General features: G+C 42.4%; 1 protein-coding gene across 4 annotated transcripts in view; it reads right to left on the bottom strand.

Annotated features, from left to right (window-relative positions):
* The window catches only part of ANKRD13B (ankyrin repeat domain 13B), a 249,230-nt gene that overhangs the window by 50,459 nt on the left and 178,141 nt on the right, over positions 1-20,630 (bottom strand). For all 4 annotated transcript variants that reach the window (XM_088477768.1, XM_088477769.1, XM_088477771.1 and 1 more), the window contains exons 2-4: positions 13,528-13,663; positions 10,401-10,525; positions 3,573-3,618 (exon numbers count right to left, since the gene is read on the bottom strand). In XM_088477768.1, the coding sequence (XP_088333894.1) occupies positions 3,573-3,618; positions 10,401-10,525; positions 13,528-13,663 (307 nt within the window). The remainder of the gene's footprint in view (positions 1-3,572; positions 3,619-10,400; positions 10,526-13,527; positions 13,664-20,630) is intronic.

The raw sequence follows: 20,630 nt of genomic DNA, 5'->3' as shown, positions 1-20,630 counted from the left end.
CGAAGGACAATGCAACTGATTGCTCTTTCTGCTTAACCAAAGGTGCCTATCCATTAGACGATTAAAATGAGCGATTGAACAATAACGATATCGTTCGATAATCGTTTGAAAATTATTTGCAGATTGTTTAAAAAATTAGTCGTTTATACATCTATCATCGTGCACACATGCTGGTTAACCTGACGATAATGTCAGGTTCAACATGTTTGCAGATGATTGATTGTGCCTACACTGAATGACTGCTCGGTCAGTGGAGGCACATCACAGACTGACAAACGACTGCACGATTACAAAGTCGTATTCATGCAGTCTTTTACCTGTCTTCTAGTGGATAAGCACTTTAACATTAGAGGAATTACATCTAAAACAAAATATATAGTTAACTATCCTAACTCGCCATCTTCAATGAGGCCTGCCTTACATAGTGAAGAGTTTCCTGAGCCAATCTGTCCAGATTTAGTGACCTTTAAGCTGCATACACACACAACGATTTTGTTACCAACGATTTTATGAACGATTATCTGTCAGATTTTTTAAAGTGTAATGAATGATTTTTTTGAACTACAAATCATTTTTGCATATTCCCTTAATGAAAATTGTTGAGTTGGTCAGTCTGACTGAACTACAAACGGGAACGCGCATGAACGATAATCGTTCATCGTTTTAACTTAGAAAGTGAACGATTGAACGATAAACGTATCGTTATGTGTGTATGTACCTTAAGTGATAACTCTGACTCATACTGAGGAAGATACAGACAGCAATCTGAGAAGTGATCCTACATTCAAAGCAAGTTGTTCATCAGCACCTCACTTGTTATCCCAATGAGATTTTAATGATCTTAGGGCCTGATTCAGAGCCGGACGCAATTAGAGCTCGCTCGTCCAGAAAATAGGGGTGGCTATTCAAATGAACTGTTCGCTCTTTGCGGTCTGTTCGCGCCTCTAGGTCTGAACGAGCGAACAAAACTTGCGGTCGTTTTTTGGAAAAATATGCCCCCTGGCCGTTCGCATCCTACTATTTATTAGATTAATCGAGTACATCCACCAGCGTATGAACTGCTCGCAATTCTTGGGGTTGGTTTTTGCTACCACAATCTTGCGAGCAGTTCTGGCTATAAAATAACCCAGTGACGTGGCCAATGACGCTGCTGTTTTAATTATGCACACCCTTAAAACGCCCGTTTTGATCTTTAAGCACGCCTGCGTTCGGATCTCCACTCCCCGTTTTCAAGCACCTTCCCCTGTTACCACCCACATACGCCTCATTCTGTCACTCAAAGTAGCAGGCATTCGCTATATAGCGCACAAACGATTTTCGGCCGCACTGACTGGTTCGCGCATGCGTATTATAAACCGTACGCATGCGCAGAAGTGCGAAAATCGCTCGGAACGAGCGTACTGCCGCTTACGAACGGCTCTGAATCAGGCCCTTAATCAGGATTTAAACTTGTCTAAACAACAATCTGAACTTTTAAGTTTTAAGTTCGAGGCTCACAGGATGGAATCTACTACATCTACTCATCAAAGATGTAAGAATATGCAGTTATCGTGCCAGCCATAGTGATTACAAAGACTACTTCGGAAGAAAAAGGTGTAGGTTTTTGTAAGACTGTTTGTTCTGCTATGGTGGCTCTTGGACATCATCACCTGCCAGATGAGTGGCGATTGTTCAGAAACTCATCAAAAGTTAGTTTGAAGGCTGTGCTTCTACATAACTGCAATAAATTCCCATCAATACCTGTAGCGTTTGCCACTGATATGAAAGAGACATTTAAAAATATGATTTTGAAAAATATGGGATGTAGTGATTGTACCGATTCCGGAATCCCGCCGCCAGGCAAAATGCAGACGCCGCTATCCAGAGTGGGATCAGGATACAGGTAAGTTTTCGCGTTAGCCCGGGGAAAGGGGGGTTATGGACCCACGGGGGGAAATCATGATTAGGCACCCCCCTGGGGTTAGGCTGCGGGGAGGGGGGGGTAGGGCTAGGCATCACCGTGGGGAGTTAGGGTTAGGCACCCTCTGGGAAACTTAGGGGGGTTAGGGATAGGCACCACTGGAGGTTAGGGTTAGGCACCACTTAGGGAGGTTAGGGTTAGGCACCACTAAGGGAGGGTCAGGGGAGGGAGAGGGATTCTGCACCATCGGACTTTACAGCATCGGGATTTTGAACCGGCGGCTACTCAGTCGCCGATATTTCATACCCAACCCGGAAAATATAACTGGAATATCTGTGGTGATTTGAAGGTCATTGCTTTATTGCTTGGTACTTGGGTACACTAAACTCTGCTGTTTCTTGTGTGAATGGGTCAGGAAGAATAGGAAGTCCCACTACATTACAAAACAATGGCCTAAACATGAATCTATTATTCCTGGGCAGAATTTTTTTTATTTATCTCCACTGCATATTAAACTTAAAGCAACTGATAAAAAACTCTGCTGCATTTATGCATTTGAAATCTAAATTTCCCAAAGTAAGTGATGTAAAACTGAAAGAATTAATTTTTATAGGGCCACATATAAGATCAGTAATGGATGATGAACATTTTCAGAAACTGTTAAATCCCCTGGAAAAAGCAGCCTGGCTGTCATTCAAAAATATCTGTTCTTGTTTTCCTGGAAATCATAAAGCAGAAAACTATCATTATATAGTGAGTGATCTAGTGAATTCATACAAAGCTACGGGATGCACCATGTCTTTAAAACTTCACTTCTTGGACTCCCACCTAGACTTCTTCCCAGAAAATCTTGGGGCTGTCAGTGATGAGCATGGCGAGCGTTTCCATCAGCAGATTTCTACGATGGAAAAGAGGTACCAAGGCAAATGGAGTTCCAGTATGCTGGCTGACTATTACTGGACAATGAAGAGACAACCCAAAGGCAAAATATGCCCGAAAATCATCATCTACAACTTTTTAGGTCAGCCAGAATGAGGTGTATATTTATCATTTAGACTTACGAAAATACTATTTTTTTTTCAATTCTTCTTTTTAGTTGTATTTTTATTTGCATTTTGAAATTTACAGTACATAAGTATAAAAACAACAGAAAATGAATACAAACACATAGATGAAAAATGCTAATGTAGATAAGGAAGGAAAGGGGAAAGGAAAGGAGTGGGAACGGGGGGAATTTGCCCAGGGTCAGAAGCGCAATCACTAATATAATAAAATTTTAAACATGTCACAAAAAAACCTGCCCGATGAAAAAAATCCAAATGCATATTCGAATTCAGCATGAAAAATACAATTAGATTCAGTTTACTTAGTTCTTGTGAAAGAAAAATAGTTTATTTTTGTAGACCGGTGTAATACATTGTATAGCTTGTCTGAGAACTCAGCACAAAAATAAAAATGACTTTTCTCATAGAACACCAACCACATTTTTTCAATTGTGGATGGAGTATCATTTTATTATAAACAGGTCAAATGTGCTGCAAATCAAGGCAATGTCATTTCTGCAGTATCGCAATTTTTTTTTTTTTTTTTACAACAAAGTCACCTTTTTATGTATTTTTAGGTAAGCAGTGACAATGTCTGATAAAGACAAATATATGTACTGTATACTTACCCCAGCTGGTAAATTCCCATTTCATTTCTACATAAAAGTCCTGTGCCTAAAGGAGAGAAGAATGACAATGGAAGAAACACAGAGACTACTGTATCATCAACATATGGTCTGTCCTTTCAACATTTAAAGATGAGAGAAATGATTAAATGTGACAGAAGTTACTTCCTGGCTTCTTGGGGAAACTGGCTTCTTGGGGAATACGGTCCCATTAAGGGGTCAGTGTTTGTAGAGGGTAAATGCTGAGTGCCGCACTATTAGCCAATTAGAGATCCAGAAATTACTCAAAAATGGATCAAATAGGCATCAGAGAGTAAAGCAACGAGGACAGTTGTATTATGTTGCAAGGGGCAGTGTGTACTACTGTAATGTATGCACATCTGTACAGCATCACTTCCTTTGTAATGATGTGTGGTAATCTGTATTATCAGCATGTTTATGGAGTATTATAGGTGCTATATTATAACCAAGTAAAAAAATATTGTCCAAAACTTGTCACGTAAAAACATTAAGTAAACAAGTAAACAAAGCTACAGTGATAATATGGCAATAATATGTGGTAGAGCTCTAAAAAAAAAAAATTGCTGTACCATTGGCAAAAAATGTGTTGGAGCTATAGGCAAGTGTCTCTACCCTCTTGGAATGCAGGGCCCCACCAACGCACCACCCTCAGTGACAGTATATATATGTACACCCATTTGCTTCTTAACTTGGTAGGCGGGGAGCAACTTGCTGCTGCTCCATGTCAGGGGAAAGCGCATTGTGTGGCGGCACCATTGGGTGAAATGAGAGACATTAGCTGACCATCTACTGTAGGTTCACTTATTGGTAATGACTGCCCTGTGTACCATGTAGTGTAAGTATTATATTAGGGCACGATTCCTATTCATATTAGAAGACTTTCGTGTATATGACATGCTGAAGGCATTTGTTCTTCCACCAGATTCTCCACCTCAGCACTTGAAGTCAGTTGTTCAAGGCATCTTCTCCTTAGTGCATCGGCTGGAAGACATTAGATCTAGTGGGCAGCATTTACAGCTCCTATGAAGTGTCTTATAATTTTGCTATATTACAGAGACCAAAGTCACACTTACATATGCTACAGAAACGCTGGTGACATCGTTACCGGGGTTTAAGTGTAGAAGTGCCACTCATGTCTCCGTAATAGCACAACCGTCCCCAGCTGGTAGGGAACAACAATGTTTTAAAGTCCATAATATGGGGACATATGGCTGCTTATACAGTAGTGAGGGGACACACAGCTGGAATAGTGTCTGCAAGGGCTGACTTATTATGTGTGGCACTTGGTTAGTTTATGGTTTATTAAGTGTATGGGCACATGGCTAGTTTATGGTTTATTATGTGTATGGGTAAGTCCTGGTATTTAAAGTGTACAGGTACGAAAGTAGTGTAGTATATGTAGTGGCAATATGTATAGGAAGTATGACTCTTGTAAATTACTGTATTAGTGTCAGCTTGTATTTGGCAAATATTTTAATAGGATTTAGTACAATTAAATATTTATCATGATGTTCACACAATTGAATTATTAATTTATACTCCATCAGAGATGGGACAGCCTATTATTATTTTAAATATGTGGATATTAAGAAATTTTTACTTTAATATTGATTGACTAACGTTCAGTTTTAAGACAAAATACTACAGCACAAAAATGCATAAGTATAGGATATTCTACACCACCGATAGTGTTAGTTACAGTGAACTCTGCATGCATTGGAGGTAATAAATATTTAGCCCATCTACTCACAATGTGTTTTATGTCTTAGGTGTCTTTCTTCTATTAATTGTGGAAACCGCATATGGCGCTGTTTTGGAATGTATTTTCAGAGCTATTTGTTATTGCAGAGATGCCTGGACAGTGGTTTCACAAACAGCCCAAAAAGGGCTAAGAAGTCAAGTAATACAGGTGTGTCCACATACATATAGCCTCCTTGTCTTCTAGTCGCACCATGTGGTGGCGAGACTTGGTAGCGCTGAACGTCTTTTCGTGCGACTTTTTACCTTCAATGCGTCTTATTTGTACAGCGGTGCGAATAGAACACACAAGCAGCTTCTGCTGATTAAAATTATATGTGGCATGCCTATGTTCTGTGTGCTACTGCGGGCTTATCTGCATGCGAAACGCTACATTACAGTGTCACAGCCGCTGACACTGTAACGTAGCATTCACTCGCATATACACCTGCATGAAGACGCCCTGCGGTGCCAAGTCACACGGCACTCACGCGTTATGTGTAACGCGACTTGTAGCGCACGGAGGATAGATGTATGTGGACACATCTGTAGTTTATACTATCACTTTACTTACTTTACTTTACTTCTGGGTAAGCACCCAGTTTGGCAGCAGATGAGCACTTACTTACTACAGAGGGATGCTTTGGCTCTCCGAAAAAGAAAATGCGATAGCGTAGGTTATAGGGCACAATGGTTAACAACTTCTAAAGATGGCGTTAGCTAATGGGGACAAGCTCCGAAAAGCTAAGCTTTGGGTGCTTGCTACATTTTTCCAACACGCAGTACCCATAACGAGTAATAGAGACAGCGGTATCCTGCATTAGTTAGTATAGATATCTCCTGCATTATCCTATCTCCTATATTTGGCATATGCTAAATTGCCCCATTACTAAAATCATAAATTAGAGATTTTTTTTTATAAATGAGCCCCTTAGTGAGTGTTCTTGTGACTATTGGTTTAATTACAAAGCGTGAATATATAATTCATAGACATGAATATATATAAGCATCACACAGTAGTAAATCCACCTTGAAAAATAGTATAATACATAAATGATACTTGAAAAAAATAATAATAAAAAAAATAATATGAATAGGTCTCACAGACGGAATTGGTATGAAATACCGGGGGCTCAATAGCCGACGCTTCAAATCCCAAAAGCGGCATCCCGATACCTGAAGATCCCGACATGGGTGGTAAGTATGCTATCCCCACCCCTCTCCCCCCACTAACCCTAACCCTCCTTAAGTTGTGCCTAACGCTAACATCCACCCCTAGTGCCTAACCCTAACCTGACCCGCGGTGGTGCCTAATCCTAGCCCCCCCTTCCCGCGCCCTAAACCTAACCCTCTGGGGTATGGGGGTGCCTAGCCCTAACCCTCCCCGGGGGTGCCTAAACCTAACCCTCCCTGCGGCTAAGACCTAAGGAATCCCACTTACCTCGAGATGCCGGATGTTGGGAATTCAGTGTGGGGTTAAAGATAGGCTTTGGGTTTTCTTTGGGATGGTTGCGACCATCGGGCTTGCGACGAGACCCTTGTGGTAGGATCTCGTCTGCCGCAAGCCCCAGTGAGCTTCCGGCTCTAATCTCTCTCTCTCTGGGGTTTGCGCATTGCGCACGCCGCGCATGCGCAATGCCCCTCCATCGACCCGCTTGCGAGCGGGTCTGAATCAGGCCCTAAGTCCCTTCTTTTACTGAGCAAAAAAAACAAACAAATCCTTAGATAAGTGTCTGAACGATTGTATAACCCTTTGGAAGAAAAAAAAAAAGCTTCACAATCTGATGAACTGTAACACCGAACTAGTTAATCTAATGCATTAGAATATGATTTATATGTAACCATCATTCCATAAACAGGTTAAAAATACAAAGATAATAAGACACAACAATAGTCTTCCTTTTTTCCTGCACTTATATCCTCTGGAGAAATGTAACCCATTTATTTTGTAACACAAATAGGCCCTTCAGCACTAAAGGGATAACGGTCATGGAAAAGCACATTAACACTTAGCCACCAGCATCCCTTTTGGGACTGAATCAGCTGCCGGCTGAAGACCAGGAAACCAGGTGAAATATGGATCCTCTTTTCTGCAGCGATAGTTATGAAGAATAAAAAAACAGCACATGCTGGTCAATCCATCACTGTATGTTTACTAATATAGAAGCAGGGAAATCCAGGACGCCATGGTTATCATGACCATTGGATAAACTTCATTCCAGTGAAAGACGACACCAGCATTTAGTAATATATCATGCAAAATCAGTGATTTTATGAAAAATACCATTATATTCATGGCATTCCTAGTATATTGCAATGGCTGTAAATAATTGCAGCCTGCAAAAAAATAATGAAATTGACCATGTATAATTAATGATAACATATATTTCATTTGTCTAGCTAAATGTAGTGTTTTAGAGGAGTTATGATCTTTTTTGCAGATTTAGCAGGACTAGCCTCATACTAACAGAAGAACCAGACCATGGACCCAGACTACAGACTTAAGATGGGTACACACTATGCGATTGTGTGCCCAGCCAACAGGACGACACGATGGAACAATACATTGCTCAGTCTGTACACACTGCACAAGGGTTGGACTGGCCCACAGGGGTACAGGGGAAACCCCCGGTGGGCCCCACTGCCTGAGGGCTCCACCCTATCCTCTAGAGTCAGGTTCCAGCCTCATCATATCTTACACTATACTGAATTCCCAGGATTATGGTGTATTCACTATAATGGATTGTTGTTATCAATCTGGTACATTATCACAAATTAGTATTAACTACTTTAAAAACTGTATATTTATAAAGGGGCCCACACCATGCACTCTCTAATGGTTAGCCTAGTCCCTGTGGTGGCTGGCCACACCCTCTTGGGTGACTAGTTACACTCCTTTAGCATGGGGCCCTACCACTGCATTCCCCCTTTAAGCCCTTTATGCCCCAGTCCGACACTGGACGCCGCGATGTGTCGTTCCATGCTGCATTTAGCAGAATGACATTGTGCATCGCATCGTCCCATTTGCTGTACAGCATAGCAGATGGGAAAGTGGCGTCACAAGGGGGGTGCAGGCCGCACTCGGGTGTCACCCGCTGAGGGGTGACATCAAGGTGCAGACTCCCCCTCAGTGACAGAAGCCAAGTGATGCACTGCAGTATTAAGTGCAGCATTCGGCTTCTAACACTGTGAGGGAGCCGGCACTGCACACAGGGCAGTCCGCACCTCCTGCACCCCCCCCACAGTAAAAAGCAAGGGAGTCGGGACTACGGGGTTCCCCTTCTCACACCCTCTTCTCGTGTGGCCATGCCCCTTGTCAGCGAGGCCACGCCCCGTTTTTGGTGGCGCGCGGCTATGTCACGAGCACAGTATCCCTCCCCACACCAGGTGACACCGCAGAGAGGGACACCATTGAGACGGGACGAGCGATATATCGTTCCCATCCGCATCGCAACAATATATCATAAGACAGATCGCATAGTGTGTACCCAGTTTCAAGTAAGCTAGAAACAAAAAGGTTTCCACAAGTAAACCTAGTTTAAACTGTACAATCGTAGAACAAGAAATTAAAATGTATCTTATATTGTATCTTGTATTTTACATTGTGTCTGTAAAGCTGAGCATCCACTATGCAATTTATGGATGGGTTGACGTGTGCTCCTAGGTATTTGTGTAGGGGGGGGGGGGGGATGGGGAGAGGGAAGTGTTAGGGAGAGGGTTGGGTGGTCAGTGTGTGTTGTGGTGGGTGTTTTGTGCTGGGGTGTGAAGAACAACAGAGTGCTGGGAGAGTGATTATAGGTGATATATTTATTCGATTCGTGTTTATTGTGTAGTAGACAAAAGTTCCTTCCTTTGTCTGGAGGCACAGTGCTCCTCGGGAATTCGTTGTCTCTGGATAGTTTGTGGGGGTGTACTGCCCGATGGGGGTGATCTGGTGCAATCCACAGTATGGGGGGTGGGTGGACCCTTTGAGGGGGTTCCTTTACATGTTGTTCTTCACACCCCAGCACAAAACACCCACCACAACACACACTGACCACCCAACCCTCCCCCTACCACTTCCCTCTCCCCATCCCCTCCTCCCCCCCTACACAAATACCCAGGAGCGCACGTCAACCCATCCATATCTAGCCAACTTCAAGTAGGACCAGGTACCCCTACCCGTACGCTGCAGCACCATCCCTCCTCCCCCACCCCAGACGTTCCCAACCACACATCCCCTTACTCCACTCCACAATTTATGTCAGATATCTGTCCAGTCTGGCTGGTTGGAAAACCTGGTAATGTATGGGAGCAAATGACAATCGTCCAAACACTGGAAAATAGCCAAAAAATGGTTGTTCAGACAAATTGGTTTAAACACAGAAATTTAACCAATTTGTACAAATTGTTTTGTCCTTTTTTCAGTGTTTAAAACCATATGATCGACTGTCATTTGCTCCCATACATTACCAGGTTTTCATTCCAACCAGCCAGATTGGACAGATATCTGACAGATAATTGTATAGTGGATGCCCAGCTTAAGAGGTAATGAACAACTGATCCTAGATCAGGATGATGCTGTCTAGCTGGGGAATTTTAGTTAATTAACCCTATGGTTAATTTTTTTTTATTGTATTGATTATGTCAATAATTATTAATATATAACATATGAAAACAACAGAAATCATGAAGTGTGATGCAATCTTGTGTGTTTATTCCTATTACTATGGCACCGACCCACCCATAAGAGGCTATGACAATGGTCTTATGTGGACCTCAAACTACTTAATGACCGGCACAACGTCATAACCTATTGATCAATGAACATCTTTATAAATGTATTTAAACACTTTTCTGTGTTATTCTACCCACCAGAAATCTGCTGTCGCCTTAATACAAAATACAGCATTATCCTATAGTTATAGTACTATCCTAAGTAACAAAAGATCTTAATAGCTCCTTCAGAAACTAACCATATTTTCCAAATGTGATTACAATTCACCAACATGTTAGTATCATGCTTAGATATGCCCGCTGAAGCATGAAAGGTGTTCTTGTTAGTGTTTAATGAGTTATATGAGTCCAGCATACCTTGCGTAGTTTCTCCAATAAGACGGGTATCCCTGCCAGACGTTTAATGGTCCTTTGGTAGTCACGATGCCGTAAAACCAACCGGACCAGTTCTAGGTCACGTGTGCTGACAGCCTCCTGAAGCACTAATTGGAATTAAGAAACTACATTACAGGTACTGTAGTAACTACATGCAGTGTAGTGTGCACAACACATTGAGTAAAGGGTATGACTTTCGGTAGGAGCCTCACGTGGGTAGTTTGTATGACAACGGAATCACTGAAGGAGTGGCGAGTCTTTATATTCCTGAGAAAGGCACTAGTTTCTGCTTTATACCAAGTTTATGATGCAGCTATATAAGCTCTCCCACCTTGTGACTGCCCAAATATAGTTACGTTACTGTATTTTTGTGAATGAGCTTGTGTAAGTAATAGGCATTCAATTATCCATTGCATATTAGTTATAGAGAAAACGCAAATGCAAATAGACACAAATACAGTAGGTGTGACACTGACTTATCACTTTAGGTCAATATACAAAGAGAATAAAGCAATTGTATTTATTTCTATGGTGTAAGCAAGACACAGGTGTTCTCAGGAGTGTATTTATGGTTGATGCTGCCCTTGGCACTGTAAGTATATGCTGTCTGAATTAGTGGCTGTCTGAACCACCTGCTTATGTCTCACTGCAATACACAGAAAGGTGATTATATATACGGTGATTGTATAACTATTATATTGCAGTGCAGTGCGACAGTAACAGTATAAAGGATTCAGTCACTGAATTATACTGAGATAATTCTAAACACATTCACTGTTCTACAATGAAGGCTGAGTGTACAATGGAAATACAGCATATCCTGTATTATTCCCAAAGATTATCTTACATAGGATCTACGGTGTATTACACACTGCAAAATTATAATTTACAAATAACTGCAAAATGATTGTGTATATACACTGCAAGGCGATAGGAGAGCACAGAGCAAAGAGACTGCATTACACTGCAGAGGCTGCAGACACTCCACTAATATTACTATTGCATCACATGTACAGATAGAAATATAGTGCATAACATGTTAGAAAGAGAGTGTTTGAGCGTAGGTCACAGCAATTTCATTTGATGATGGGGTGACACAAACAGGCTTAATGCATTGCTCAGTGATGCAGACAATGTATTGCTGCGGGGACAGTGTAGAGATGGCTGGCATAGTTCATGATACAGCACCATGACTGTACAAAGCACAAAGACACAAAATAAATTGATTTCATATTTTAAATATCCTAAAATACTGCTTGGTTTATACTTATTTATGTCTTAAATCAGGGCTTGACAAATTTTTCTAAAATCTAGGAGCCAGGATGAAAGTGTAGGAGCCAGACCACCGTCCCCCAAAAAAAATTACAGGAGTGAGTGAGGAGCACAGCTCTGTGTGTTATGCAACTATTATACACACTATACTAGTCCACAAAACGGTCACAGTTGAATGGATACAGTAAAATGGAAGCCCCCCCACTGCTCTGCACAGCTCCCCTGCTCCACTCCCCACCCTCAAGTAATAACGGACCACATTTCACATAAAATAATGGTGCCAGAAAGTACAACAGAACCCCCCTCCCCTCTTGGTCACACCACTATCCCTCAGAAGCCGCTCCGCAATCCCTGGCCACTCATAGACCCTACTACTCTATGCAGCCGGAGATAGGAGACAGCAGACAGCTGGGGACGTACAGGAGGATCAGCGTAGACTGGGACAGACAACAGGGATCAGAGCAGGCCAGAATGGAGAGGAGTGGTCAGTACAGGCCAGGATGGACAGAGACACAGCAGTCACTCCTGTGCATGATATGAACACCGCAATACTATAGGCACGAGAGCTGATGAGGATCTGCTTCCTCCCTCACTGCAAAATCTAGTAGCCAGGCAGCAAAATCTGGTAGCCATGGCGACCTAGCCCCCGGATTTGTCGAGCCCTGTCTTAAATGATTCATGAGACTGAGCGGACACTGTAGGTATCAGGTCATAGGTGTGTACTGTAGTACAGTATCTACAATAGCTCAACTGAGCTTAACCCTCCTGCTCTATCCAACTTCATCCATCGGAAGACGGTAGATTTTGTATATAGCATATGCAAAAAGGGAGGTGCAGGTGGAAAGGTAATGGAAACAATTATTAAGAGATCAATTAAAGTTGTCACAAAGATCGTGGGGATGATGTGTAACAATAAACTATAATAACCTACATTAAACTTAAATTGATCAAACAGTCTTGTTGATGCCAAAAATGTTTAAACAGCAAAAACTGCATTTACTATAGACCAAAGTATTGTACCTTGAATTTTGACTTGCAAAGATGCAAAACTGGGTGCATGCAGGCATCCCAGGTTACAGCAACTATCTCTCTGCTACAGCAAAATGTACGTATACCAAGCTACCAGTGCAGCAAAACAGAGCCTCTATGCATCATGATTTGGGTGACTGTCAGCAGACTGCGACATCACACCCCGAAACAGTGAAAAGTATAAATGAGTAAATGTATATAGACAAAGTAACTTCAGTGCCACTCATAGACAGTTGCTGGTGCTTTCTCTGTATCATCTGCATAAAGTAGTGCAAAAAGTGACAGACATAAGCAAACTGATTAAATAGAAACAAGAAACAAATAAATCTTTAACCAGGTACACAGATAAGCACAACATGGGCCTACGCAACAATAACATCATTAATCTCTCTGTAGCGCTTATGAATGTTCATTGAACACTGATTGGTCCATTAATGCAACATGCACTTTTCCATGGACTCACATGAACACTTTTGGATACACATACTGAATAAAGATCTGTCACTCCTTACTTTTGGTGCTTTCCATTCGCTATAGAGCACTTGCATATGCAAAGCACAAATGTGTTATTATCCATACCAACCATACAAATATTAGCATTAATCCATTTACACATGTTCACCTCCATCTATAGATACTGATTATTAAATAGCTGCATAAGGATAACCAGACAATGTGGTCTGCAGACAACTGCACACAAATACAGACTGATGTTACTGGCCAGGTACGGAGTAAGTCTTTATTACACAACACATTACTACAGATCACTACTGTAAAAGTGAAGAGGACGGACATCAGCAGCACTTACCAGTCCATCCATTGTGGTTCTCCTTGCTGACATCAGCGCCATGGCTCAGCAGTACTCTGGCACACTCCAAGTGACCTAACGTAGTAGCCAGATGAAGGGGGGTCCGTCCCCGGGGGTCCACCAGTTCAATATGGTCCTGTAACGTTGAACAGATATACATATGAATGATAAGTTCTCAACTAACATGTAATAATTATTTAATACAATGTTGTCAAAAACCCACCACTGATTTTAAAATACATTTTGGGCTAACTCTGTGATCCTCAGTGCCCTGCAGTCCCATAGAGGATGTATAAATATGTGTACACACTAGACGATAAAAGTTAGCGATTGAACGATTACGACATCGTTACCGTTCAATCGCTCATTAATCGTTCATAAATCGTCCAGTAAAATGTCAAAAACGACCAGCGATGCGCGATCCGGCTGGTCTTCTTTGACATCTATCATCGCCTGAACATGCAGACCAACCTGCCGATAACGACATGTTTAAGGATGAGAAACGGGTGCCTGCACTGAATGACATATCGGTCAGTGGGCACATTTTGCCTGATTCAGACCCACTCGCGAGCGGCTGTCTGCTCGCAAGTGGGTCGATGGTGTGCACTGCGCATGCGCACGATGGAGGGAGCTCCGTCATGCGCATGCGCGAGACGCGACTAGCGAAGGACTTTCCTTCGCTCATTGTGTCTGATCAAAGGGGGCGTGCTGTCGATGTTGATTGACAGCATGCCCCCTTTGGTGGGCGTGCCGGGGGCGTGCCTCCCAGACGGAGGCGTTCCCAAGGGAACGCCTACCATCAGAAGCCGGCCCCACTGACATCACTAGTGATGTCAGTGGGAGTGATTTTGGCTCTGATAGAGCCAAAATCACTCCTGGCCTTGCGGTTGAGAAACTCAACCACAGGCTTCTGCTCGCACTGGCGATAGTCGCGATGGTCAAGACCATCGCTACCATCATCCTGCACGCTCGTATAGGCTGTGGGTGGTGACCCACAGCTATACGAGCGTCCAGGAGGACGCTCCATATTTATGTAGGTGGGCCCTGATTCAGAGCGAGCGCTCTGGTCAGAGCGTCCGGCTCTGAATCAGGGCCATTATCCACTGCACTAGATGAAGAACGATTGCATGATTACAATGCTGTAATCGTGCAGTCGTTCCACTGACGTCTAGTGTGTACGCACCTTTAGGCAGACAAGAGCCAAGACTTGTGTAAGTGAAACATTGAATCATCAGATGTCCAGTTTATAAAAAAAATTATTTCACTTGCTCAAGTCCAATAAGTGAATTTGTTCCTTGGTTTACTCTATATATAGTATATTATTAGCAACTGAGGGGCACATAAGATACATACACAACACTATTCCACAGGCAACATGCTTGCCTTTATTATGCCTTAATTTTCTAAATTGAACTAGAAAAATGACAGATAGTATCTAACACCACCATTATGTTTTGTTTAGAACGGTTTTGTTGTCACTCATAGAAACATACATGCACCTTGGCAGACCCTTGCGTGCATTTTGTAGTACTTATCATTGCAAATTACCACTATGGTAGATTCATGCGAACTACAATGCAATCTATGCCAACACAGATTACCCTACTGCCTAGGGACATGTGAGTGTTTCAATGCATCTCTATAAATATAACGTGGAGCTACTGAAAACATCACATTGCCCAACACTCCACTGTGAGATCTCCAGCACTCCAGATGTTTCTACACAATCTCAGTAAAATATTACAGGATGGACACCTGCAAATCCATTAGCTGTTCCCATAACAGTACTGCCTAATGCTGACAGCGAAGCAATCACTAGGGAAACCAATATTATGCACCATAAACTCATAATAAAATAGCTAATTATCTGCATTTTAGTGAAGATGATTAAAAGAAAATGGAGAAACACATTACAAAAACTGGGTACATTATAGATTAAGTTTGCATAATAATGTGCAATATTATTAATACTGTTATCCTTAGTAAGACATTTCAGCACATTAACAAAGCTTTATTTAACCCATTCACTGCTATGGATAACCAGAACTTTTTCTAAGGACTGGAAGGGTTTAAATAGCGGTGGTGTGGAGGGTACTTACCTTAAAGTCACCCTTTATAGTTGCTGTAGCATGGACCTGGGAGGGGCGGGGTTTCATAATGTCAAAGCACTGATATATGATGACATCATTAAGTCCCTCCCCCTTCAGGCTAAACATTGCAGAATATTTTAAAAGAAAATAAATAGGGGACAGAGTAATACAAGTGCTCTATCTCCCACATGCTATAGAGACACATTTGCTTTTAGTTCACTTCTTTGCAAGGTTAATAAAAAGCACTTTTTTTGGCCATTTTGTGTAGATTGTGTTTGATGTGTGTAGAGAAATAAGCACTATAATGCTATTGTCTGACAATTCAAAACCATTTAAAAAAAAAAAAAAGAAAAACAAGAAAAAGAATAGGCCCCCTCACGTTCTCTGTTTGGATGAATCTATTGTTATTTGACTGTGGGGCGCACCACTAACTTACCAAGGCCTGAGGTCACGGATACTGTGGGAATACTGCTTCATTACTGGCCAGTAATAAGAAGTCAGTTATCAGATAGAGATCTACATGTTGAATTTTATTCATGTTGAGTAAACCTTATTCCAGTGCGGTTTCTCCATACTTATTTTTAACATTAATTTATCAAAGCTGGGATAGAGATAAAATTATAAAACATTAATAACTAACCAATCAGCTCCCAACTATCATTTTTTAAACACAGCCTGCAAAATGCATATTGGAACCTGATTGGTTAGTATTGTATCTCTCACAATTTTATCTCTCTCCCAGCTTTGATAAATACCCCCCTTAGTGTGGATACAGCATCATCACTCACTGATATTGATGTTTGAATGTGACCAACCAAGTAAGTGTCAAAACATGCTCAGCAGCGAAGGGGTTATGATACTAGGAAGTAAACTGCAGATGGATCCAGGGAATGTGAACTATGAATTCACCCAGGTAGTCAGACATGATGACCTCCTGCTGCCACTCCCCCAATGTGATTCCACATCACAGATGTCTGTTTCAAGGTGAGACCTTGGGTGAGTTGATGGTTTGCTTTCCTGGAATATTTCTGCAGCTGGAACTTACCTAGATGTTCCTGTTACCATCTGTATTCGGTATGAAGTGACTCCTGACATTTTAATTTGTATATTTTATATAATTTTAACTACTTTGACTATTAAATACTGTGTGGACACACTGCACTATCCGTTTGTTTGATTTTCTTATATATCCTATTGTGCCGTCCAGGGCCGGATGAAGGTCTGTGGGGGCCCCTGGGCAACAAACATGTGGGGCCCCTATTAAATATGGACAAAATGGGGATATGCGCAATGGGGACCGTAACGCTCGTAAGCGGTACATTGACAAACAGCGATAAGCTAAGCTCAGCGTTGTTTGTTAAATACTGAAAGGAGGACATAACCCCTTTAGCGAGTGCTAAAGGGGTTATGTCTCATTGTGAAATGGGGCCAATGGGCTCCACATAAAAAAAACCACACAGGCACATACACAAAAAAATCACAATATACACCCACAGAAAAAAAAACCACACACATAGGCACCCACATGAAATATTACACTCCAGTTGCGCAATATTATCCACATTACACTGCACATAGTGCCCCTGGTTCACATTACACCACATAGAAGTGTCCCTTATTCATGTTATGCCACACAGCAGTGGTCCTTTTACACAATGCCCACAGAAGTACCCCTTATACACAATGCCCACAGTAGTAGTGCCCCTAATAGACATAATGTCCACAGTAGTAGTGCCTCTTATACAATGCCCACAACAGTAGTGCCCCTTATGCAATGCCCCCAGTAGTGGTGCCCCTTATGCAGTTCCCCCAGTGGTGGTAGTGCCCCTTATGCAGTGCCCCCAGTGGTGGTAGTGCCCGTTATGCAGTGCCCCCAGTAGTGGTTCCCCTTATGTAGTGCCCATAGTAGTGGTGCCCCTTATGCAGTGCCCCTAGTAGTGGCAGTGCCCACAGTCGTAGTGCCCCTTATGCAGAGCCCACAGTAGTGGTGTCCTTTATGCAGTGCCCCAAGTAGTAGTGGCCCCGGGAGTGGTTGCCCTTATGCAGTGCCCTCTATTAGTGCCCCACGTAGTAGTGCCCACAAAAGTAATGCCCCAGTAGTGATGCCTTCTGTAGTAGTGCCCCCAATAGTAATGCCCCCTGTAATAATGCCCCCAGCAGTAATCCCCCAGTAGTAGTGCCCACAGCAGTAATGCCCCCTGTAACAGTGCCCCCAGAAATAATGCTCCCTGTAATAGTGCCCCAATAGTAGTGCCCCCAATAGTAATGCCCCAGCAGTAATGTCCCCTGTAGTAGTGCCCCCAATAGTAATGCCCCCAGTAGCAATGCCCCTTATAGTAGTGCCCCCAGTAGCAATGCCCCCATCGGACATCTGACCAATCCTAAGGTTGCTCAGAATGTACCCTACAACTAAGCTAGCGAGGGCAGTGAATCTTCATTCGAGGACGCAGTCACTGGCTTTGGCACACCCCCAAAACACCAGCAACATGCATCCGTTTTAAACACCACACCCTGCCACCCTGTCACTGCCGTCACCACAGCTGCCGACTGTCAATCAACCTGCAGCCACACTGCGACCGTCATGGCAGCACCATCTCCACGCATGCGCAGTGCATCTCTTACACGTGTGCACGCCAATAAAGCATTGGTCGCTAGTGATCTAATCAGAACAGCGTCCACTGCTGAATCAGGCTCTATGTATCTACTGCTATGCCCATATTATATTCCATATTATCCAATCATTTCCCAGTAGTAGTTTCACCTTCCATTTGTGACATTGAAGATAACATTGTTGTTATTGCTCTGTGTTGTAAAATATAGAAATAGTAATTACACAGAGACAGACAAAGGAGAGAATAGATGTCTCCTGTGGTGGTGTTATTCTTCCTCCCCCATCACCACATCCTCGCTTCCTGTCATAAAATGGGAAACAAGTTAATTTTTCATTAGCTAGACTTGCTAAGAGCACAAATCATTCATGCGCACAAGGATGAGGAGTAATACAGAAGGAAGAGCATAGGACCGGTGTGTGCATCTCATGAGTGACAAGCTACTCACTGACTTGGTGCTATGGGAATTACACTCGGAATAACAGCTCCATATTACTGATAAGCCGTTTTACTGGTATCAAAAAGAATAAAAATGTTGGCATTATTTTATCTAATATTTTCTCTGGTTATAAACATTAATTAACCTCTTGAGGATGACACTGATGTGTATCCTTTACCTTGAAAAACAATTGAATCAATAGTGGTAAACACAAAAGAACAATGCCAAGGGTATACTAGTAAATGGCATGGAAATAAAATATAGCTCCTACAACAAATAAGAAAACACACAAACAAAGCAATAATACTAATGGCTAACAACATGTACAGTGAAATGCAAATGCATTTTCTACCCTAAATTATTACCTTCCCATGTATGTTTTATGCCTTATACTAGCAAACATCATCTCCACAAAGCTATAGCTGCCGCACAATCTCATGCAGAAGGAATGAGGCGATTTCTTTTTGTAGCAATCGTCTATTTATTTTTTCATGTTCTGTTCAAGTTTAGTTGTGATAGAGAAACACGGCAGGTCGTTAGCGCACCTATTCTGCATGTGCAGTCTGTTCTTGCAGAGGTTTTGTATTACCATTTGCGTATTGCAGTATGTTTTTCATTGTATTTTGGTAAACACTAAAACATTATGGGGTCTATTTACTAAGCAGTGTTAGGAGACAGAGTGAAAAGTGATAAGAAAGTGGTAAGGTACCAGCCAATCAGCTCCCAATTGTCATCTCACAGGCTGTGTTTGAAAAACGACAGTTGGGAGCTAATTGGCTGGCACCTTATCACTTTCTTATCACTTTTCACTCTGTCTCCTAACACTGCTTAGTAAATAGACCCCTGTATTTCAATGTCCTGCCTACTATGGTCTGGACTACCGTCTTCATTCATAAAAATGTTGCTTTTTCCTCCTACAGTAAAATATGTCTGAATTAATTTCCATCTTAAATAAGGTGTTTATTAAGTTACTTATGAAGCACTCACATATTACACAGCACTTTACATAGAGGAACTGATGGATGCAGTTGCAGTAGCAGTTGTGTCTTTATGTTGATGCCATGGCCGATGGGCATCCTATTGAGACGCCCACCGGCAGTGACGCAAGTCCGCCGATGTGCGTACAAAGACGCACTATTGGTGGAGCATTGGCTGCATCATCAGACACTGCATCTGTCTGGGACAGGCACAGAATGTCCGAGGGAGCATGGCCACTGATGTCAGCGGACACTGCCACGCCCTCGACATGCCACCCCCACCATTTATCGTCCAGAAATGGCCTTTGAAATTGTATGGATCTCTATTTTTGCCAGAAGATAATAACCTACCAGTATGTAATTTTTTGGACTGTAACTGGAGCACCCACAGGAAACCCACGCAAGCACGGCGAGAACATCTACGCAGATAGTTGCTTGGTCAGGAGTTGACCTCAGGGCTGTGACATAGTTTATCATGTGTGATATTTTTAAATTCCACTGAAAGTAGAGGGAAGTAGATGATTACCATCCCTCAGAGGATGTGAGTGAGTCTGATGCAGAGCTGAGCATAAGTATGTTAGCAGAGCATATGTTGTGTGTTTTTGCACTGCACATGCTCTGAAATTGAGCATACGCAAGTACAGGCAATGCACATCGAGCGCATCTACACTTACAACTGAAGAGGCGGAACTGTTGCGTTCTCACCTGAGGGCTATGTAGAGTTGGATGTAAACAGATTGTAAAACAGGATGTAAACAGAAATACAACTGTTTTCAGATGTATCTTTTGCACTTGGAATAGGGTGGAGCAAGTGTGCACTGATGATGATGAGGAGGAGGAGAAGGAGCAAACCAAGCGTACGGATAGGTGGAAGGCACATGGCAAGATGCATACAACTTTGCATACAGCCGTCCTATTTCCATCCAACTCAGCACATACAGTACTTGGCCAAGGTGGGAAACCATGTGAGAGGTGCAGGTGGGCGTTG

Source organism: Taudactylus pleione, unplaced genomic scaffold (genome assembly GCF_031769625.1).
Source record: "Taudactylus pleione unplaced genomic scaffold, aTauple2 ptg000203l, whole genome shotgun sequence".
Taxonomy (NCBI): Eukaryota; Metazoa; Chordata; class Amphibia; order Anura; family Myobatrachidae; genus Taudactylus; species Taudactylus pleione.
The sequence above is the reverse complement of the archived record's forward strand: the minus strand, read 5'-3'. Positions and strand labels throughout refer to the sequence as shown.